Source organism: Acartia tonsa, chromosome 1 (assembly GCF_053477335.1).
Source record: "Acartia tonsa isolate MP-2025a chromosome 1, ASM5347733v1, whole genome shotgun sequence".
In the NCBI taxonomy this organism is placed as follows: Eukaryota; Metazoa; Arthropoda; class Copepoda; order Calanoida; family Acartiidae; genus Acartia; species Acartia tonsa.
This window is the reverse complement of record NC_137260.1, coordinates 52,444,349-52,468,173: the sequence shown is the minus strand read 5'-3', so window position 1 is coordinate 52,468,173 and position 23,825 is coordinate 52,444,349. Positions and strand designations below refer to the sequence as shown.

The 23,825-nt window shown below is 31.8% G+C and overlaps 4 protein-coding genes across 4 annotated transcripts in view; all 4 read left to right on the top strand.

Annotated features, from left to right (window-relative positions):
* The window catches only part of Alg7 (Alg7 dolichyl-phosphate N-acetylglucosaminephosphotransferase), a 570,179-nt gene that overhangs the window by 423,709 nt on the left and 122,645 nt on the right, over positions 1-23,825 (top strand). The gene's annotated exons all lie outside the window — the stretch shown is intronic.
* The window catches only part of LOC145331062 (uncharacterized), a 557,608-nt gene that overhangs the window by 423,716 nt on the left and 110,067 nt on the right, over positions 1-23,825 (top strand). The window lies entirely within an intron of this gene.
* On the top strand, positions 3,033-4,527 carry LOC145323771 (uncharacterized). The gene is made up of 4 exons (XM_080166306.1): positions 3,033-3,138; positions 3,364-3,495; positions 4,000-4,110; positions 4,305-4,527. The coding sequence occupies exons 1-4, from the start codon at positions 3,050-3,052 to the stop codon at positions 4,387-4,389; spliced, it is 417 nt and encodes a 138-aa protein (XP_080022432.1). The 5' UTR covers positions 3,033-3,049; the 3' UTR covers positions 4,390-4,527.
* On the top strand, positions 5,905-7,195 carry LOC145312628 (uncharacterized). Its single transcript, XM_080151919.1, has 4 exons — positions 5,905-5,979; positions 6,200-6,283; positions 6,517-6,584; positions 6,932-7,195. Exons 1-4 carry the CDS (start codon positions 5,963-5,965, stop codon positions 7,177-7,179), a joined length of 417 nt encoding a protein of 138 aa, XP_080008045.1. The 5' UTR covers positions 5,905-5,962; the 3' UTR covers positions 7,180-7,195.

Here is a 23,825-nt window from a genome sequence, read left to right as displayed (position 1 = left end):
CTGGAAAGGCAACAAGTGTCGTGGAGGAAAGCAGCAGTGATGAGAATGATGAGGATGCCGAAGGTATTGTTATTTATAGTTTGAAAAACGTAGGAACTGTATCACCTAAATTTAAGTTTATTAATATTTTAGTTGAGAAGTAGTCTTAGATAAAAACCCTGTGGATTAATTTTGTTTTAAGGGAAACTTCGTACAGGCCCTGACAGGGTTTTAGGCTAAAATTTGTATGGGCGCAGCCGCTATCTATAATACTAAGTAGCTTAATGTCTGTCCGGCCGTCAGAAGCTTAAGATCTCAGTAACCACTGAATCGATCGAGGTTACGGTAAAATTTTACCACCTTTTAAATCGTATAGGCTGGTAAAATTTTACCATAAAAGTGGTAAAAACTAGGTTTTTTATGGTATTAATTGTGTCCTGGAGATCGGATTCTACTCTTCTGTGTATTGGTCCTGCGGTGATTTTAAGCTATTTCCTTGGAGGGGGGGGGGGGGGGGGGTTGGGTAACATTTATACTATTTGAAATAATGACTATAATAATTATTTAGATGATGTGCCGATCATTCCAAAGAAGAACCGGGAGCGAAGGCAAACCGCATTGGAAGCCGAAGCAAAAACCAAGAGAAGTTTACAGCTGGACTCAAATGAACCATCATTCGAGGTGGATAACGAAGATGACGGAAACGAGAGTGACGAAATTTTGGAGGTTGAGGACATTGAGGGCAAGAATGACGGCAATGCAAGTAAGGAAATTCGGATACATCCATGTGGAATAATATTACCCAAACTTGCCATTATAATTGAAAACCACACGGGTCATTATGAGGTTGTTGCAGTAGGCTCAAATGTTTCTATACACAACCAAAGGGAAATTTTAGAACTCATCAACATTGACGGTAAGTTACAGGTCTTAATGTAATAAATGGGGGGGGGGGGGTGGGCGAAAGTGACACTTTTTGAAACCAAAACTAAAACCAGCCTAATTTTTTTGGGGCTTTTATTGGCGGTTCTCGGCGGTGGCGACGCCGTTTCTTCACAGTTCCATATTGTACCCCTATAAAGCAACTGCCAATGCAAAATTCCCCCTTTTATCTTTGATTGGCATATAAATATAGGGTAAAAAATATTGCTTGTTTTCATTTGAATCTGATTAATAGTAACTAATGTTCATATAGGTATGGAAATAATATTGAAGCTACAATTATGTACATTTGCTTTAACATTTTTTATTTCTTTGTAGGAGAAAAAGCAAAGTGGAAAAAAGATGAAGAAGAAGGTGAATTAATTTCTGACATCAAAGAAGAAGCACCAGAAAGTGATGATACAGATCAAGGTCATCAATCAGACCCAGACACTGGAACTGGCAGTAGTAGTAGTAGTGAAGAAGAAGAAGATGAACGCAGGCCAAAAGCAAAAGTGGCCCAAAAGCCAAAGCCTACCAAAGAAGTTGCTAAACGTCCCAGAAAACAAACAACATTTCCATCTGGGAATCAAATTGATGCGGTGTTGTACAGAAACCAGAGCAGAGCAAGCACGAGCAGAGCACAAAATGAAAGCCGGGAATATGCTGAAAGTTGCGCAGGCACATCAAATCCTGATGAAGACGTAAACCCAGAACCAGGTTGTAGTTATAGTCAACTCAGTCCAGAGCCAGGTTGTAGTAATAGTCAACTCAGTGAGCAACCTAACCAAATTAGGATGCAGCAAATGTTGAACAGAACAAATACACATTTGCCCGATTTCGGCCAGCGTGGTGAGACTCGGACAAGAAGAGATGCCAACAAACGAGTAAAGGCCAACATGAAGAAGCAAAGATTGTGGGAACAGGGAATCAGGCCTGAAGATGAAGAGTTAGAGAAGAAGAAAAGATCAAGCTCCAGACCACCACAGAGAGCAAGTTCTCAACAATGTTCTCAGAACATAAACAATTACAGTATCTTTGGCAGCTACATTACAGCTGATTCGGGAAAGGGGTGTATATTCTGCACAAGAAATATTGTTTGTCCACGGCTAAAAATTTTTAAAATTTACAAATGTTTTCAGTTTTCTTAATTATTACCTTTTTTTCTTACCTCCATCTATTTATATTTAATGAAATATAATATACATCCCTGTGCAGACTTGGAAAAAATATTACACATCCGAACCATGTAGAATATACATCCCTGGCAGAATGGAGACAAGTATTATTCGTCGGAACTTTCGTCTGAAAACGAAGTACAAGACGAAGAACAAGACGAAGAACAAGACGAAGACCTGATAGCTCCCAGTCAATCCCAATAATTCCAGGACTTTACGTATATATATATTTATATGTAATTTTTTTTTATTTCATAAGTTTCATCTTCAACTTTTTTTTATAATATCTAGAAAGGAGTAGTTTCCCAAAATGCATTTGAAGTTAATTTAGTGAACCGTATATTTGAACCTGTTTAAATGTGTTTAAACTCTATTTATATGGCATAAATTTGAAGAAAGTTAAATTTTCTACCACGTACTTTTACCATCTTAACAAAGAAAAATATGCAATTCACAAAATTAAGTTCAAATGCATTTTGTGAAACTACCCCTTTCCACCAATTAAGTTTAATGAGCTTAAAGTTAAGAGCTTAAACTGAAAATTTTTTGTTGTATAATCTGTCGCATTTTTTGTAATTCAGTATATAGCAGTTGTAGTTTACCCCCTAAACTAAGGAAAAAAAGTATTCACAACTAGCTTTTGTTAATTTTATATATTTGTTTAATTTTGTATATAAATATTATATATATGACAGTTATCGTAGGGAATGTTTTAATTAATACGGTGGTAGATTTCCATGGTAAAATCCGTAATGTTTATGTGCTGTAATTAAAAAAGAGAACGTTTCAAATTTGTATTAACTTTTTGTAAATGAAATTTGTCTATATACTTGTTTACAATATAAGATATACCAATATGTGATCTTGCTGGACCCTATTATATTAAAATTCCCTACGTCAGTTTTTTGGACATTTATTCATGAAAATTTAATTACCAGTGATAATTTGTTTCTTTTCAAATTTAATATAGAATGTCCGACATGTCCATGTCAGCCACAGCAGCAGCCGACTTAGAGAGAGACGAACAGCACGAAGAACAGAAGCCGGAAACCACAAGTGGGTGAGTAATATTTTAATATGTATAAAACGAAGTAGAATGATGTCTGTCTGTCTGTCTGTCCGTCCGTCCGTCCCTAGCTATATTTTGGTAACCATTCATCGAATCGGATTCGACAATCCATCACAACATAATTACATAAATACATATTACATATTTTTTGGTAATTACTTCTTTGGGCAAAGGTCCGATTACCTGGGATATATAATATATATTTATATATTTCAGTGATAGCGAAAAAGAGAAGAACGAAATGAGTGTGTCTGAGCCTGAGCTGCCTGCTAAGCTGGCTGACCTGCCTGATACCCCTCCTAAATCGTCTGATACAGAAGATTTGAACCTAACTTTGGATTGCACTACGTAAGTTTATTTATTTTTGTTACCATTCTATTTCTGTTCGGAAGGTGGTAGTAGCCGGATTGAAAAGAGTAGGATAAACATTATTGTTATGGCGAATAATTATAGTTTCATTCAGGGGTGTACATTACGCACAAGATTTATTTTGTTCCCGTGGTACAAAATTTTGTATTTTTTTCCCACCTATTTTTATCTCACCAAGTAGGGACGGAAATGGAGAAATATTGAAAGAACTAAAATTTTTGGTCCTACCACACATATTTTAGTTATTTTCCCCCCACCACCTGAACAGGGGATCCCATATAGGATATACACCCCTGATATTTCAAATTAGCAGCTACGCTAAACCCTCTAATATGAAGTATATCTCTTCAAGTTTCTTTTGCCACTCCCTTCCCTTGCCGGTACCTATGAGAAGAACCCGATCTGTTCAGTGGTTATCGAGATCCTTCGGTACATAAACACGGACATCCTGTTACTTTAGTATTATTTTTTTTTATTTTTCAGGGACGACGATGGATGGGAGACAATGCAGAAAATAAAACAAGACCTTGGGGCAGCAAAGCAAAAAATTGCTTCTTTGGAAGAGGAGATCGCTTGTTTGGAAACACAAACAAAGTAAGAAATTTTTTTCACTTCTTTTTTTGGTATTTAATCCGGGCGACTGTGTTGTAAATGATTTTTCGGTACAGACAAATTCACCTTTATATATTACAAAACTAGCAAGTATGCCTCTAGGGGTAAGGTGGGAGGGGTAAATGTGGACCAAAAAAAAGTTTACTATTTAATTATAATATGATTGCTTAATTCAGGGAGCAATCCAAGAGATGTCCGGCGGCACAAAAGGATGACCAGAAGGTCGGACAAGCCTCTGTTATGGAAGGAGAAGCAAAGTAAGATATCCTATTATATAAAGTAGTAAGCGTTTTTTGTCTGTCCCGAAGGATAACCGCTAAACCGATATTGTTCTCCTTTAAAGTGAAGCTTCTTATAGGTCCTGGAAAGGTTTTAAACTATTTTTGTGCAGGGTGTCTTCACCCCCTCCCCCAAAAAATATTTTTACTCTTCTGAAACTGAAATTGAAAATGGGAAGATGTTGATTTTTCCCCTTCCAACCTTAAGTGCCCCTAGAGGTTTCTAGGGGCGTAGCCACTAGTTTCTTTTAATAATCTTTTTTCATACTTTATCCGGGCGACTGTGTTGTAAATGATTTTTCGGTACAGACAAATTCACCTTTATATATTACAAAACTAGCAAGTATGCCTCTAGGGGTAAGGTGGGAGTGGTAAATGTGGACCATAAAAAGTTTACTATTTAATAATAATATGATTGCTTAATTCAGGGAGCAATCCGAGAAATGTCCGGCGGCACAAAATGATGATCAGAAGGTCGGACAAGCCTCTGTTATGGAAGGAGAAGCAAAGTAAGATATCCTATTATATAAAGTAGTAAGCGTTTTTTGTCTGTCCCGAAGGATAACCGCTAAACCGATATTGTTCTCCTTTAAAGTGAAGCTTCTTATAGGTCCTGGAAAGGTTTTAAACTATTTTTGTGCAGGGTGTCTTCACCCCCTCCCCCAAAAAATATTTTTACTCTTCTGAAACTGAAATTGAAAATGGGAAGATGTTGATTTTTCCCCTTCCAACCTTAAGTGCCCCTAGAGGTTTCTAGGGGCGTAGCCACTAGTTTCTTTTAATAATCTTTTTTCATACTTTATCCGGGCGACTGTGTTGCAAATGATTTTTCGGTACAGACAAATTCACCTTTATATATTACAAAACTATAGCAAGTATGCCTCTAGGGGTAAGGTGGGAGTGGTAAATGTGGACCATAAAAAGTTTACTATTTAATAATAATATGATTGCTTAATTCAGGGAGCAATCCGAGAAATGTCCGGCGGCACAAAATGATGATCAGAAGGTCGGACAAGCCTCTGTTATGGAAGGAGAAGCAAAGTAAGATATCCTATTATATAAAGTAGTAAGCGTTTTTTATCTGTCCCGAAGGATAACCGCTAAACCGATATTGTTCTCCTTTAAAGTGAAGCTTCTTATAGGTCCTGGAAAGGTTTTAAACTATTTTTGTGCAGGGTGTCTTCACCCCCTCCCCCAAAAAATATTTTTACTCTTCTGAAACTGAAATTGAAAATGGGAAGATGTTGATTTTTCCCCTTCCAACCTTAAGTGCCCCTAGAGGTTTCTAGGGGCGTAGCCACTAGTTTCTTTTAATAATCTTTTTTCATACTTTATCCGGGCGACTGTGTTGTAAATGATTTTTCGGTACAGACAAATTCACCTTTATATATTACAAAACTATAGCAAGTATGCCTCTAGGGGTAAGGTGGGAGTGGTAAATGTGGACCATAAAAAGTTTACTATTTAATAATAATATGATTGCTTAATTCAGGGAGCAATCCGAGAAATGTCCGGCGGCACAAAAGGATGACCAGAAGGTCGGACAAGCCTCTGTTATGGAAGGAGAAGCAAAGTAAGATATTTCTTTTAATATTATTTTTTCATACTTTATCCGGGCGACAGTGTTGTAAATGATTTTTCTGTAAAGACAAATTCAACGTGTTCCTTTATTTATTAAAAGCGAGTACTAGCAAGTACGCCTCTAGCTGGGTAAGGTGGAAGGGGTAAATGTGGAACCAAAAAGTTAACTACTTAATTTAAATAGATTATTATATATATATTGTTTAATTCAGGAACAAAACAGCTGCAGCTGGCTCTCCAGAAAATTCGGATGAGAACGAGGTTAAGGAAGTCACTGTTATGGAAACACCAGCAAAGTAAGATTTTTTAAAAATTGTTTTTACTACTTTATCCTGGCGACTGTGTTGTAAATGATTTTTCTGTACGCTAAACCCTCTAATATGAAGTATATCCTTAAAGTTTCTTTTGCCACTCCCTTCCCTTGCCGGTACCTATGAGAAGAACCCGATCGGTTCAGCGGTTAACAAGATCCTTCGCTACATACAAACAAAAATCGTTTTACTTTGTAGTATAGATTGTTTAATTTCAGGATGGAAGACAAACCGGATTTTGATATAATTTATGAGAACATAAAGAATCCCGGACCAAAAAGCCCAGGTATAGTACAATATTTATACTAGCGACTGTGCCCAAAGCATATAGTGAAATATTTCTGTACTAGGCACTAAGAAAATGCCGTAATACATTGTATTATTACACTAGGTTAGGTTAGGTTAGGTTAGGTTAGGTTAGGTTAGGTTAGGTTAGGTTAGGTTAGAATAGGCTAGGCTAGGCTAGGCTAGGCTAGGCTAGGCTAGGCTAGGCTAGGCTAGGCTAGGCTAAAACTAGAAATATTACTCTTTCTATTAATACACTAGGTTAGGTTAGGCTAGAAAAAAAACTATTGTAAAATTGAAGTATTTTTTTGTATAAAAAAATAATTTTAAAAAATATTTTAATTTCAGTGTATCGGGTGTCAGATGATGAGCAGGAGATGTTTGAACCACCCCCTCCTACAATCCCGCCAGCATCAAAACTGAGTAGGCGCAAAAGAACTGCAACACCGGGGAAAATCAAGACCTGCGCCCATGGACGCAATCCCCGAAGCGAGCTGCCAACAAACACAAGACTCATCGAATGCACCTATTTGTGTCCAGACTGCCGCGTCTTCTTTCACAAGAGGCAAAAGGAAAGAAAAGAAGGACAAAAGTAAGCTGATGTATAATAGTCCTTCCAACAGATCATATATAAACTATTTGTGATAAAAAAGTGATATATATCAAGATATCTTGAGTCAAAAATATGTTTAACCACCTTTAATTTGTACGTACATTAATCTATATGACAGTTTTGACAGTTTTGTTCTGACGATGAGAATATTCATATAATATTATATTTGAAACCGCTATTCCTATATAGCAAATTTTTGAAAATTTAATAATGGAAAGTAACTTCGTAATATATTTTTCTTGTGTATAAAAATGTTCTAGTATAAAGTACAATTAGAATCCAGATCTCAGCAATTAAAACCTATGTATATTTGTGTTAATTTCTCAGCTTAAACCGATTAAACATGCAGTTATATTATCTGAATAAAACTATGTAATATTTGGTCATTTAAACCACGTCTAGAATTATAGACTAATTAAGAAAATTTCTGTGAATATATACCTATATAGTATCGCGCTATCGTACCTATGTAAATCATTATGTAAAAAAATATGTTTAAGTGTTTCAATCAATAAAGATAATAATGAAAACAATTTTTTTTTTATTTTTGCGATTTGCGATGTTTTTCTATAATTAAGGTCGTTTTTTACCACTTTCTCGTGATTTTTACCACCCGTTTTTACCACAATTTTTGGTAAATTTTTACCATATTTACCCTATTTCTGGTAAAATTTTACCAATTTAGGGCAAAAATATTACCAGGTGTTGAACAGTTTTACCACTTTTTCGGTAAAATCTTACAGAAATTTGCGGTAAATTTTACCAAAAAAGTGGTAAAAATTGGTCAAAATCTGGTATAAATTTGCGTCCTAAAATGGTAATATTTTACCGGAAATCTGGTAAAATTTTACCGATAATTGTGGTAAAAATCGATGGTAAAAAGCGTGAGAAAGTACCACCAAAAGTGTTTTTACCACGATTACGGTAAAATTTTACCACCTTTTAGATCGTATAGGCTGGTAAAATTTTACCATAAAAGTGGTAAAAACTAGGTTTTTTTATGGTATTAATTCCGTCCTGGGTAGTACTTATGCCGAGTGACATTTACCAGTTAGGCAGATTAAAAACAGCTGATTTCTTAAACAAGACAGTCTTTACTTGTTTCGATTCTTGAATTTCCTTTAAATCTGTTCATAGTGCACTAGCGGCTTCGCCCCTAGCCTCTAGGGGCTTTGTCCTAAGAGGTAATAAAAAAAATAATTAAGTACTACTGGGGCACACCCATGTTAATAAATACATATTTCTGTGGCAGTCCAACTATTTTCTTTTCAAGTAGAATTGTTGTCAGCTGCGCAACTATTTAATAACAATAGTTTAGATTTCAATTCTTGTGCAAATTCGCTTTCACTGAGCCATGCATATTAAAAGTACAGATAACATAGAGAGATAGAGAGAGATAAAGATAGAGAGGGAAATCTAAAAGGAACCAGGGCTCTGCAGCCGCATAGTTTTTAGATAGCGTCGTATTGATGAAAAGAGTAAGACTGAGAATTTTCTCAATCGTAAATCCTAGCAAACCTAAGAAAAACAAACTGCACGATATAGAGGAAGCTGAACGGTTTGTAATATTAACGTAGCATAAGCCACCTTTCGCCTCAGGAACCAAATTTTAATTCAGCCACCCAAAGCAACAACCATGTGAATTTCATTCGGAGTCACCCTCATTCTTATCCGTATAACATGATTTCAGCCGCAGCTTAGAGATCATAATTATTTGTGGTTGATTGCAGCTTTAGGTTTTAAAAATTTCCAGCTGCGGCTTGTGAAAAATTGGCAGCCGAAAAAGGCAACTTAATCGGTTACAGCTGCACAACCCTAAAAAACACAAAGGAAAAGTTCAATTGTAAAAGAGAACAGTAAACCCTGATTATGATTTATTTTACCCATAAAGTTTTCATGTAATTATTTCATTTTATACATATTTTACAACACATTCATTACGTACTGTTAGGTCTTACTCTACATATCTATTATTTATCTGTCTTAGTAAAACAAGAACAAAAATATTCATATGCTACATCAAATGAGAATATCACAATCCATCTATCTACAAATTAAATATATTTTTATTCAAATCAAAGTCAAACAGTACGGTAACTGAATTCTTACAAATACCATACACAATACACATATTTGATTTCTTTGACCTAAAATATACTGTCTGAATAATAAGACTTGTAATCATTCATCCTTTGATGTTGTTAGGAAACCCATAATAAATGAAACTGACTTTGCCTCAAAGAATTCTTTTAAAAACTCCTCAACATGAAAGTGATAGCGCGGTTTATTTTGAGTATGCATTTTATACAACTTGAAACATGATAATAGAATTAGATTAAAGGCATGCTTTAGAGACATCAAGGACAAAGTTGTGCATAGATTTTCATGACAATATCTATGAAATTACATCTTAAAATTAATGATTGACTACATATACCAATTACAATAATTCCTTGCAGTCACAGGGAAATTTGGACATTCTATAGGCCATTAAATTATTTTAGAAGATAGAGATCCTAACAGAACCTTTTTAATAAACATAGATTTACAAAATCTTTAAATGTCAGAAAATTTGTAGCTACAAAACCAAAAATTTTTGTTGTTGATTTTTTTTTCATTGACCCTCATCTTGGGTGGCGGCATTCTGCGCAAGATCCCAAAGTTTTAAAAATTCGCTAAAATTCTTATCTTGGTTCCTAGTTCTAGTACCCAAAGTCAAAGAGAGAGAAAAAAATTTTTAGACTAAATGTCCATCACTGATCTAAACAGAGTGGGTGCACCAGGAGTTTATGATCACTCCAAAATGGGAAATTAAAAAAAGAGGAGGCTAACATATAGAAATATGACTTCTTAAAGAGATGCTACGCATCTCAGAAGAGAAAGGGTTACTTAGAGTCTACAAGTCAAAGTTTCATGTTAACAAAGACAAACTTTTAAAGTCTACAAGTCTGGAAGATCAAGGGGTTATTACAATATCTACACAGCAATACAATAGTTCTGTGGGAGAATATTTATATGCACTTGTCGCGTGTTTAGATGACTCATTACACAACAAACAAAAAAATGTGCAAAAAATATAGAAATTAAAAAAAATAATATGTCTATAGTAATGAGTTTTGCCTGATTTAATCCAGGTAATTCATTAAATCATTAGTCATAGCAGGAATAGTTATTATTTTTAGTCTACAATCTAGGCCGAGTTTCGAACCTTCCTGATAACTTTTACCCTTAAGCTAAAGACACAGTTTAAATATGTTAAATTAAATTTGAACATTATAAAATTCAATGAAAAGTACTATAAATCATGAGTTGAACTGAATATAGATTTAATGTAAATGTGGTGATATGGAATAAAAAAGGTGTGGAGTCGAAGTTTTTTTTCAATTGCAGCTCCACTAAAAACTTTTTTAAATTTTTAAAATTAGTAGGATTCAATAATTAACAAACAGTTCAGGGCGTTTATGTCGACTATATGCCAGAACTAAAAAGTGGCAATGTCTGACATATCGTCGCTAATATAAGTGACAATAACTGACATATTATCAATAATCTAATCATATAACGACATTATAGAAATCATAATTATATCGATAAAAAAAGTTTTACAAGTTTTGACAAGGCAGTTGCAATTAAATGGTTGAAGGCGAAGCAATACAATGAAAGAAAATATTACTTTGATATTGGGGAGGGGAGCGAATATTCAAAGTTTCCTTCATTTACTCAGAATGATAACACACAGCCGAAGCAACTATAAAAAAGGGCTGCGTTATTGCTTCACTTCCGCAGTTGAAGAATCTGGATCCATCTCACTGGTGGAATAGTGGGTCTGAGCAGATCAAAAGGATTTAAATGAATAATGGATTTCCACAGTTTCAACAGTTTTATACACAGTATTTGATGTAAAATAATGCTTTTGTACAATTTTTTTAGATATTTGATTATTTTTTAAGTTTTACAATCAGTATAATACGTTTTAATGTTTATTTGATATTTTGACTAATTCATTTCATACCATCCTTGGTTTTAATAGCGAAGCTACTCTTTAATTCCAAATGTCCGTCTCTCCGTCTGTCCGACAGTCACGAAGTGTGGGAAATGTGATTTTCTCGGCTCCTATTCAAGATAGAAGGCTGAAACTGTTTGTCAACATTCCCATCAATAAGGAGATTAATTAACTATTTAACATCCATATCGGTCGGACTGCTTTAAGCAGCTTTTAGTCGCTTTTATTTTTTATTTATTTATAATCATTCTTTCTCTTTTGTTGTTGCATTTATAGTTTAATTGGCGTAATAAGAGTAGTAATTAAGAATGTTATTTTTGCTTACTTGCATCACTCAAAAGAAATTATCTTTTATTCAGTAATAAATGGTCTTAATTGGATCATTTAAAGTACTGATAGTTTGAATTGTTTAGGACATTAAACAAGCATTTTTAGTCTTTAAAACCTTACTTGGCTCCCCAGAAGCTATTGAACGGATAATATCGAGAAATTGACAATTGATCGATGATTTTTATAAGCTTTCAAATATTCTTATTCATTTTTTTCTTATTGCAGAGATGTTTATTTTCTACAGTATTCATTTAGAAGACGATGAAAGTCCTTACAAAAAAAATTCTGACGTCATAAAGATGAGGGATGAGGAGAGGAGTAGTGGGAAAGAAAACCCTTAAAAAAGAGATAATCCCTCGTTTATATGACGTAACATGCTGATTTTTTAGGGACTCTCTTCGTCTTCTTTTATTAACTGTCCGAAACTACTTCAAACAGGATAACAGTTTGAATTATGCATTGTATTATTATAAAAGGCTTTTTATTTACAAGCACTCCCCTTTTTAGTAACAAGTTGTTAAACAACAATTAAATTTAATTTTTCATAATTACCCTCAACCCATTATGTTGATGGTAATTTTTCCATTAACCTTTCAGTAGCTATTCTTTACACTGTTTGCCTTTTGTTTGCTTCATAAAATATAGTAGATAAAGAATCAAGTAGCTTATTTTCCACTGCTTTGCTTTCCAAACAGAGCTAGATTCTTTGCATATCAATGCAAGGTAATACGATTTTATACTTTATTGACACTAGGACTCCAAAACATGAGGGGATGTGTTTCCACCCCTACCCCCCTTAAAGACATCCCATGGGCCTTACTACATTTCAATTAGTAGGGGGAAAGTGAAATAGCACAAGAAAAAAACATAACCTAGAATTCAAAACTAGTGAAAAATCATACTTATTTTTACCTATTAAGTGCCCTTTAACAAAAAGATGCATGGTCTGTAGTAATTTATTATTCGTCCACGTGAAAAATATATCATTGCAATGTATGCATATTCTTTATTTAGTTTAATCTATGAAATAAAATAAATTCTTCAGCTGTTATGATTGTCTACTATATTCTAAGGTTACCTCTTTCCGTTGGCTACACGGGCCGTTTTTTTGTAATATTTTTATGTGCTTTTGTTTTATTTTTTTGCAAGTTCAAACACATATTTAATTTTAAATATAAAATTAGTTTTTACTTACACACAAATACTATATTAGATGATATAGCCTAAAAAAACAACTTAAAATGCTTCACATTAATTCAACGAATATTACAAAATGGAGAATAAAACCATTGAAACAAAAATGTGTGTCTCGGCAGCTTGAGTTAATTTGAGTTTTAGTCTGGGCTGATGCGCGGCTGCAAAAATGACAAAATGTGCTTTGTATTTAAGCCTTAAGTATTATAAATAGGAATCAATGCAAAGCCTTATGCTAAAAAAATGTGTTTTCCTAAGGAATGTTTTGGTAAGGCTGTCAATTAATTTTTCAACCTGCCAAGTCAAAATTTAGATCCGTAAAATAGGTACCCTTGTATTATTATTGTGTTATTCAAGAACGATTATATCCAAGGGACGCACGAAGTAAAAACTAACAAAGCACAGTAACATGTAGAAAGATAGGAAATAGTTGTGACATTTATAATACATGTAATCAATAATAATATAGTAATAGAAAATTGTAAGTATCTCTGCTGCAGGCGTTTTTGCTTTTTAGATTGTATGGGTTATGTAAATCTGTAGAATGTGTGTATGATTGTTTGTGCGTGTTCAATAAGTTTATATGGAGAAAAATTAGGCTGCATAAATACTATTTTTTGCATATCCTAGTTATAGAGTAGCTATGCTGTAATAATTCAAGGAAAGAATAAGCTGCGGTCAACACACACACACAGGTACAAAACACAAAAACCTTTGTTTTTAATTTTCATATTTGTTTGTTTTGACAAGAGCTGATATTTGTTCATTTTTACATTGTTTCACACATTTCTAAAGCGAAGCTTTTATACATTTTAGATAGAAAGTACGTCAATCTCTCTAATTGTGGCTTTTGATCAAGTAAGGTCATACAAAATATGCTGTATATGAGCAATTTTACCGCATCGAATTTTTAGACCAGAACCATAAAAATATTCTATTCTTTCAATTCTTCACTGTTCCATTTCATTCTTTTTGTTAATGTTCTTTGTCCGCTTTGTTTAGATTTGCATCTACTAATGTTGTCATCCTTGTTTAAAAAGAAGGAAGGTAAACATAAAATTTTCATTATTTTCTGGATTGATTAATGTCATAACAACTTGACTGATAAAAACAAACAAAAGTTTCTAAAAATAATGATGACAGCATCCTATATGTCTAATTAAAAATGTCTTACTTAAGAAAATACAAATAGGAAATATATAGTCAATTTACCATTTAATTCTTAGGTTACTAAATTAAATCTGTGGCGTTCTCCCCTAGGCGTTCTGGCAGCTAGGCAGGCAATGGGGCCGAGCGCTGCGGCTAGGCAGGCAAGGGGGCCGAGCGCTGCGGCTAGACAGGCAAGGGAGCCGAGCGCTGCGGCTAGGCAGGCTAGGGAACAGAGCGCTGCGGCCAGAGTTGTTCGTTGTCGAGGGGGGGCGGTGGGGTACTCAAATTTTTAAAATTGAAAAAAAAATTTGAGAGGATATTACCATTTAGAAAAATATGTTTTGCCCTCTAATGGACTAATACTAAGTTGAAATAGAAAAAAACATATTTTATTGCGTTTAAGTCCATAAATATTTTATTATACTGGCTTTTATGATCTGGCGAAAATAAGGGGAATTTAATGAAAATGATAAATATAATATTACCTTTCCATGGTAAGACATCATTTCCACATATAAAGCATAAGTATCATCTGATCCAGTATCAGTATTACTCAACAATCAAGAAAAAGAAATATATTTAGCTATTATGATTTTGTACGTTTTTTTATATTTTGAACAGAATTTCTGATTAAAAATTATTTTACATTGTTAAGTGTCACCTCTGATACATTGATATTAAGACAACTGGCGTTACAAGCAAAATTGTTTATTAGGAGAAAACAAAAATTTTACAATATAATTATAAGTTTGACTTTTGCAGTTAAATTAAATTTCATACGGTGATATTATGGCGCAAATGATGACCCATCCCATTCTTTGAGTATAGTCTGTAAAAAGAGTAGATATATTGAAATTCCAGACATCTCATATGTTAACAGTTAAGCAAAGATCAAATCCCCCTTTTTAGCATACATACATATTTGTAGTAGCGAATTTGTTCTGAAGTTTTTTTCATTGGAGTGTTGTGTTGGTAAGTCTTTTTATGATGTTCTAAGATTATTAAAACATTGCATTGTCTGTTATCTACTTTAGTATTGTATACATTGCTAGGTAATAAAAAAAATTTAACAATGATGACAACACCCATAAAAGCGAAGCTCTGAAACATTAGGAAAGACGAACATTAACACTTGTAAAGTGTCAGAACTAAATACGCAGAAGGAAAATAAAAATGTATTGTATAAACATAATTGTGTCGCAAAACTGCTTAAATAGAGGATACTGTTTGAGGACATACTTACATTTTTAAAACTTTATTATAGAGATGTTTCGCTTATAACACTGTACTTTGTTGCAATATGAATCAGTATTAAAAAAAATAAGACGAATAAATAATTATATTCATAAAAAATCAAAAAAGGTTAAAAATCAACATGTTTTAAATGGACAGACATTCTGATAACGATTATGGAGTTGCTACGCTTTCTAAAGGATTGACGGACTGACGGACCGAACCTACCTATAGAAAAGCTCTGATTTTTAAAATGTAAAAAATGTTAGTGGGTTGTATTCTTCATTCTTTACTTATGTGTATGCTACGATAGAAATAGCTAAATCCATTTTCTTATAGCATGTATTTTTCCTTTAAACTTCGCTACTACAGACTGTATTGTCCATATTTTATATAAAAGATAAAAGAAAATAGAAATATGGAGTGTATTAAAGTTTTCAAATGTATTCTTTCTTCGTGTATGTTTATAGATATTCAAATATTCATGGATAGCAATATTGTAATAATATTTTGAAGAAAAATTTTCAATATAAATGTTTTTGGTGTTTTTTTTTAGGTAAGGAGAGTCGTACAGGTCAAGTGTCCTGAAGGGATAGTGGTTAAGATTTAGGTTTTTAAAAGGTTGAAAATAGTATGAATTAACAAGACGCATTAGTGCATTTGCAGTGTACCCCAGGAGATAATTAGTACTGGCTTAATATTTTTTGTTAGCCTTGTAATGATTATGTGAGATCGTATGCTGCTAATGTACATCCTGTCGTTTGACCGCTGGAAGATTGAGAAGTTTTTTGGGTAAGTGTACCTCTATCCTCACAAGATAAATCGCCCCTAGAACAAAAATGACCTTGCTCTTTCTTTAAGGGGCGTAGCCGCTTGTTACATATAAAGCTGTAAAAAAGAACATTCCAAATATTTCCTAAATTATCAAACATTTTAATACATTCCAAATTTATGTAAAAATGATAAATTTATACTGTAGAACATTAGTATAATGTTGGATATAATAATGTGTAGTAACAAATTACCTGACAGCCCATGTATTCAGTCAAACCTATTCATACACCAGATTGTAAAAGAGTTGTATATAGGACAATTGAGGATGATTTATTTTAAATTTTTTTTCTTCCTAAAAACTACTAGCTTCCAGGGGGTAATTCTCTTGTATGATAATCATTAGAGGAGGGGGAGAGTTGGGGGGCTTAATCGAATATACCTCCAATATACTGCCGCTGTATCCCTGTACATGAAAACATTCACACATCACACCACCCCTCAGTTAAATCAGGGTAATTTTAGGTGCAGATAATTACTAAAATTCTTCTTTATATTTAAAATGTAAAATTCTAATAATACTGGTTTATCAAACACTTTATAGTAATATCAAAGAAAAACACACTCTTAAATTAAAAATTTTCAAACAATCTTGTAAATAATTAAGTTGTTCTAAACTTTTATTATTCCTTTAACTAGGCACAAGCTTTAGTTAACGCCTTTTGGTATAAATAAGTCTCATTATAAAACATCTTGATTCTTGATTATTCTGAGGCAAGACGTTCTAAAGAAATAAGGTAATACAATATTCTTTACAAGCTCATAGCGTGAAAGCAAAATTAGTTTGCAAAATTTTAAAAATCTTATTGAGATTCAAATATTAACAAGGTCATATATTCGCAATATATAAAAAAAAAGTATGCCATTTTTTAACTTTTCACAAGCAATGGATTTATTCAATAATAAATTTGAAGCAATAGATAACCCTATCCTAATGTATATATTTATAGTTGCTATGTTTAAACATCAATTTTGTTTTGTAAAATTTAGAGTAAATTTAATGATATCAGATTAAAGTTATATCATTGGTTGTCAGTATGATTATTTATTCTTATGTGCAAAAATCTGCTTTTGGTAGCTGATAAATACAGTTAGGAAGAAATTAATGTGGATTGATTTAATCTGAAAATGTCCTTTCATTGGTATTAATAAATAAAATTTCCATGATTATTTATTTTATTGGTTTCAAATAAAAGTAAATCTAAATGATGCTAGTTTTTGGTATTTTCCTTTTCTTTCAGCTCCCTAGGGAGTCATGGTGGATATTAGGTTTAGACAAAATATATGAAAACAAATGAAAAATATTCCCTTGTGTTCACCTTTTACTAGTTTTATTTGGGTTAATTTTATTACAAATTAAGATAAACTTAGGAAATTAAAGAGAGAGAGAGAAGTTTAGAGAATGTTACTTTGTTTTTAAATTTTCTTATAAATACCTAAAGAATTTTAAGCTTAAAGTAATGATTTATAGAAATATTTTGTTTTTAAGAGTCTCTCTAACTCTTTAACACCGAAAAGCACCCACTACATTAGTTTAAAAGAGATTACTTTTAATAAAGTATAAAAGCTTCAATTTTACTAAATTTAATCTGGTTTGTGAACTTGTTTTTGTTGTTGAAAGAATAAAAACTTTGTCCAAATGTATGATTTACTTTCCAGACAAAATCTTTTTGCGTAACTAACAGTGGTGCCATACTTTTATTTTTATAATTTTTAAAATTTAAATACTTAAAACATTTAATATTGCTTCTATAAACTCGCTCAAAAAAATTTTAGTTTAGGTCTAAAATGTATAATCTAACTGATTTATTAAACAAGGGCCTTATTACATCTTTTCTTGAGTTTAAATAAATTGGATTTTTTTTTGGGGGGGGGGGGGAAATGTTAAGGACCTTGACTATGGTTGAATAGCACATGGCAAAAAAAAGTTGACGGATTGCATTGTCAATTATAATGCATGTGGTAAAATTAAAGATATATATATTTTTTGGATTATATTATTATGGTGACCCTGTTATTATCTTATTCTGTTGATAAATTGTTCTCCTTTGCACTGCGGACAAAATCCAGGAGAAAATCTGCAAGCTTACAAATATTTTTCAACAAAAATATCCAAGCTGGTCCATTCATGAAATATATTTAGGTTAAATTAAATTACTCTTTCTCTTTCATTCTTATCAATTATACCAACAAAGAATTATAATTCATAATCATATTTGAGAACATTTACACCACAATATTTCAACCAACATATTTATAATCTAATCTATGTCTCATGTCCTAAATAAATAGAATTGAGTGGTTTTATTAATACCAGACACCCTCCTTACTATTAATATCACACGCATGATAAATAAACAAAAAAAACTATTTTTAAAGTTACTAGGCCAAAATTTAAACACACAACCTTCATGACAACTACAGATCTCGTTTAAACTTTATATGCAATGATCGAAAAAGGGCACACTTTATATCACATAATATTTATTACATTTTGATATATTTGGTTGATTTGACCTAAAAAAGTTGTGGTAGAGACTAGAGTTATATAAAGCCAGGTAGAGTTAGATATTACCATTCATGTCACATAAGATTGCACAATATTATCAGAGATTAGATTTGGTTCTAAATTATTTTCCAGCTATTCTGTACAGTCTAATAATATTCTTTTTATCGAAATAAATCGATAATTTTTAACAGCATTTTATTTTTTCTTCGTAATATCAATACAGTTTGTGTAGAAAAAATTCTATGAATCCAATAAGCTTTAAAAACAAATAAGTCAGGCATTTTTATAAATAAATTAAATATTTTGGTTGCTAACGTTGTTAGTTTATGTATATTTTAAAACTTGAAGTAGGTTTGTAATTATAAATTATTGGAATATGTGACACTAACATACTAAATTAAAGCTAAATTAAGCTTTATATATTGGATTTTTAAGTTTTAATATCAAATACATAAAAAAGGTTGACAACTTTCATAAGTAGTGGAGCTCATAAAAGTAAAAGAACAGCAATGCAGTTGGAGGAAAAATGTGTAAAAGAATATTGTTTCTAATGGACAGCTGGGGCGGACATTTCAAATTATAGAATCTCTTGGATAATAAAAAAATAATTACATAAAAATATAATGGTAAGATAGGATTAGAAAATTGGGTTGTTCTTTTTAAGTGTGTACAAATTTTTGAAATCTATCTACCACACAAGTACACCTAACTTTATGTAATATGAACTAGTTATACTGTAAGAAAAATAATAAATATTAGTTTAAACCCAGCAATTTAACCTTTATAACATGTTTGATATTAAGTGTGTAATTTATCATTTTTCCACAATTTAATCTGAGCAACAACAATTTAGAAGTGTTTTAATGTTTAATATCCCTCCCCCATTTCCAGATTTAATGTAATCAACGCCACAGATCCCAGCCCAGGGATTCGGGGATCAGACAATGGACAAAAATAATGTTCCTCTGCAATGCATCATGCTGTCAGTAGCTGGATTTTTGGTGGAAAAAAATGTTGCAAATCCATTAAACCAATATTTTGTCGCCTCTCCCTCTAAGGAAGAACCCAACCTAGTCTGAACTAAAGCCATTCCAGGCCATTAAAGGGATCATACACGGATTTTATGTTAATATTTGAGCAAAGGGGAATTATTTATTATGTATTTAACATATGCTTCATATAAATTATACTTTTCTTATCATGAAAACATAAAATTATTCAACACATATATTGAATTTGACAGACTAAGAATTTAATATTTTAAATTTGGCTATTTTTAAATATATCAAAGTTCCAGATTTTTAATAATTTACTTTTGTTACAGAGAAAATCTTTTTTTATAAATAACGATAACGTCAAATTGTAGTAAAATATTAAGAAGATTAAATTATTTTATTCTTTTTTTGTATTGTTTTATTTTTCAACTGACAGTAAGCCGTACATTATGAATATTGAGTCAGTAAAGAAAATTGAGAAAAGGAGACATAACAATAAAATAGAAATTTTAACACAGTGTAGATTTATTCTAAAGGAAAAGCTCTATGTCTACAGATGGTAATAGATTTCTTATAGAGTTGCTACGCTGCTCAAAATTAGGAGAATGGGTTTAGAGATTAGGTTTATTGGTGACTGTTCGTAAAGATATCTGACCAACTAAATGACTTCCAAGATTTTGTTGAATCATTAATTTTATCAAATATCTGGCTGGGGGAATACTCGCGCCACAGAACAGGGATATAAATCAACAAAAAATGAATGATCAAAAATAAAAGGAGAATATTTAACAGTCACAATTATTTAAACACATAACAAATGGGATTGGTTCTTATTATTTTTTTATTTATACAGCTGTATCAAGCAAAATAAACAAACATTACAAGATTAAGATTGATGAAAATCTTCAACTAGTTGTCCATGTCCATGTTTCTATAGAAGACAAAGATTAATGTAAAGCTAATACTGTAAAAATAGGATATATTTTATTATTTGTTTTATTACAAATCTCTGGACAATTCTAAACAGTTTTAAAGAATAAGGTTTTTTAATATGAAGCTATAGATCTCAATAACTGAACTGATTTGGTTCCCTATTTGAAATAAGATTCCCATGAGCCCTGTGATGGTTTAGGCTATTTTATATTTATTGAGATTGTTTTAAACATTTTCTAGCCCCTTCGAAAAAAAAGCCTCTATGCGTGGCAACTGGTCTTAAATAAGACTATAATTTAGGTAATGTATCGTTGACACATGTAAAAATGGCTCTAGAATTTTTCAAAACATAATAAGAAAAGGATGCTCTGCTCACTTTGCTGAAAGTTTTTATTGTCCACAAAAATGGGGACTAGACATAGTGGACTGGTGCTACAAAATTGTAAAATTCTAAATTTAACTTGAAACCTTAAAGGTCAAATATAAGTTATCAACAAATATCTAAAGAATACCTTTATCCAATTATATAAAGTAGCAAGGTATTTTTTTATGTCTGAAGCTGATCTCAATATATGTTTTTAGATAATCTTCACGTTTTTCCTGTGATGGTTTAGGCAATTGTGTTTTCAGATTTAACTCTAGATGCTAGGGTCGTACGTAGCTTCTAGTATAATATAATCTAAACAAGTTAAAATCGTCCTATCGGTTAAAATTTCTAATAATACAGATTTGATAAAAATGTATATAATTTGTAGCACTGTCAGTTTTTAAGGGATAAACTATCCTTATTCCTTTATTTCTCCCCTCTTTACTTCTTACAATAGTTTGACACAAATTCAATTAAGTTAACAACATAATCTTCAAGTGTAAAAGTAAAAAAAACTTAGCTTGCCAATCACCAAAATAAGAAAAGAAGGGGAGAATATTTGTTATCAACCTATTATTCATCGTTTTGCAGCTACTCTAAAATAATTTAACTGTCAGTTAGAAAAATATACTCTGTCTAGTTAACAGGACGATTTCAAAAAATGTTATTCATTTATTGCTTACAGGCAAATTTAGTTTTTCTTTTTCATTTTTGACTGCTTTTAATTTGACCTATTTTATTTTATCAAAAATGTTTAAATTCAAACTACATAAATTTTTGTCTGATCATGAATGAAGATTAATGTAACGACAAAAATAAACTTTGAAAAAGAAATATTAGATATTCAATTTTCATAAATAAAATGTTTACATATAGGAAAAGTTTTACTTTCAAAACTTTTTATCGATATTCGTGTTGAAATATTTATGATATATTACTTTTTAAAGCAGAGGTTTTGTGATTACCATTTTTGAAAGGTTTTGTGATTTTTTTAACAAACTTAAATTATTGATCACATTCAAATTCTAGGCCTAATTTTATACAGTACATAGACGTACATTCGGTGTTTTTCTCGAGTTTTACAAATATTTTTAAATGTGTTTATTAGATAAAAGGTATAAACAAAGAGCTTTTTAATTTGAACTATTAATTCACCATTAAAAACGTTTTCAGGGTTACTTACTTTCGTATTTTTTATTAAACATGATCTTGGTCTTTTAGGTATCTGTTATTATAAACAGCTCTGTGATAAGGTGGAACTTTTTATTGGTCTCATGTAGAATTTGGCTAAAGAGTATAATAGAGACTTTTATATAAATATATTTATAAATATTAGATTTTTTATTTGGTTTATGAATTTTTTTACAGAGAAAATTAAGGATTTCCATATTTTGGCTGTAAATGTGCCTTTCTATTGAAGAAATGCTAGTTATTTATTTCCATGGTTTTTCTCAATTCATTTTGAAAAAGAAAAAGTTTTTACATATAAACATTTCTTCTTATTTAAAATCAACATAAAAAGTTTAATGTATAAAACAGATGAGAAAAGGTAGGGCTTTAGTGTAAATCAGCAAAGAATCAATTTTAAAAATATAAATTAAATTTTTATACTTTAGCAGTCCCCTCCCCCCTACCAAATGAATTTTGATTGTTAATTTTTACCCCCTCAAATCAAAAAGCTTGGGCGTCCTTGGTTATATGTTCAATCTTCCATTACCTCAACCCCCACCCACACTCACTCAAAAAAGTTGTAACTAAATAAAATTACGTTTTTATTGTTGATGTAATGAAAAGTATAAAATTGACTAGTGCATCCTTTTTTTGCAGCTTCAAATTGAAAACTGGAAAGGAAGGAAGCGAGGTGGGATTATCTGGTATCAAATTTCTTTAAGTACCACAGAGGGTAATTCTACACTAGGATTCTTATTCAGATGTTAGATAAGATGTGTAGGATGTGTGAGTGTGTGTATGTGTGTACAGATTAAGGATTACAATGACAGATAGATTTGCGTATTATTTATATAAAATTTCGCAAAGAAAATAAGTTGTCTCAATTTGCAAATGTTGTCAACTTGTGTATAAAATGTTTAGGTAATTTTTGATTTATAAATATAATCAATTCCCAGTATACATATAATATTATCAAATAACATTTTTTTAAATCAAAGCCTCTTAGCTTGTTGGTCTGTCTGTTTGTATTACTTTAAAAAGTTTAAGGAGCAAGATATTTCCTAAGACTTTTGTAGATTTATGGATTTGCATTTAAATCTTAGTTTGGCTTTTAATAACTTAAAATAATAAAGAATAATATCAAAGTTTGAAAATAGCTAAGTTTTCATAAATACAGTCATCCCTGTCCAAAATTCATGTAAATTCATTAAAGTTTCTAAAAAGAATGAAGAGAAAGCATACATGTCAAAAAATCACCATATTAAAGTGCATTAAAAGTACATAGCAAAATTGAAAAAAATATATCAAACATGCACTCAGTCCCACACAAACCCACACACACTCACACAAAATGTCAAGCAGCGCACAAACATACACAACATCAAAGCTTACACAAAGCAAATCTTCACAATAAGTTTATGTGGCTTACTTGAATTTTGCAAATATAAAATTCTGCAACAATTCAATTTTATAATCTTTCGAAATTTTGGGTATTGTGCCGGTTTCGTCGTAATTTCACATGAGCTTTTTCCTATTTCTAGCCCCTGCAAGGGGGACTCTAACCTTAGAGCATAAATTGCCTAACCTTGCGGGGCAATCAATAACATTTGCCTAACCTATTTAAAGTTACTGTGAAATTACGACGAAAAGTCCTTAAATAGGCTATCATAAATGACGCAGTATTTGAGTAACTACTCCCCTGAAAAGTGCACGCAACAATCTAAAATCCCGGGGAAAATTTAAGGAAATTTTGCAATACTATTTTATGACGTCAAAGATGCAATATGTTGTCTCTTATCAGCCAACCCTTTCATTTCTAGTTGCGTAGCATCTTTATACAACTTGAATAAGTATCTCACTTGATAAGTTTCCCTTTCTACAATTATATAAAGCGTTATGTTCGTTATGTTAAATA

Coding starts and splice junctions, on each gene's coding strand:
- LOC145323771 (XM_080166306.1), top strand. CDS start 3,050: ATGTCCGACATGTCCATGTCAGCCACAGCAGCAGCCGACTTAGAGAGA. Junction 3,139..3,363: donor AAGCCGGAAACCACAAGTGG/GTGAGTAATATT, acceptor TATATATTTCAG/TGATAGCGAAAAAGAGAAGA. Junction 4,111..4,304: donor TGTTTGGAAACACAAACAAA/GTAAGAAATTTT, acceptor TGCTTAATTCAG/GGAGCAATCCAAGAGATGTC.
- LOC145312628 (XM_080151919.1), top strand. Junction 6,284..6,516: donor GTTATGGAAACACCAGCAAA/GTAAGATTTTTT, acceptor GTTTAATTTCAG/GATGGAAGACAAACCGGATT. Junction 6,585..6,931: donor TCCCGGACCAAAAAGCCCAG/GTATAGTACAAT, acceptor TTTTAATTTCAG/TGTATCGGGTGTCAGATGAT.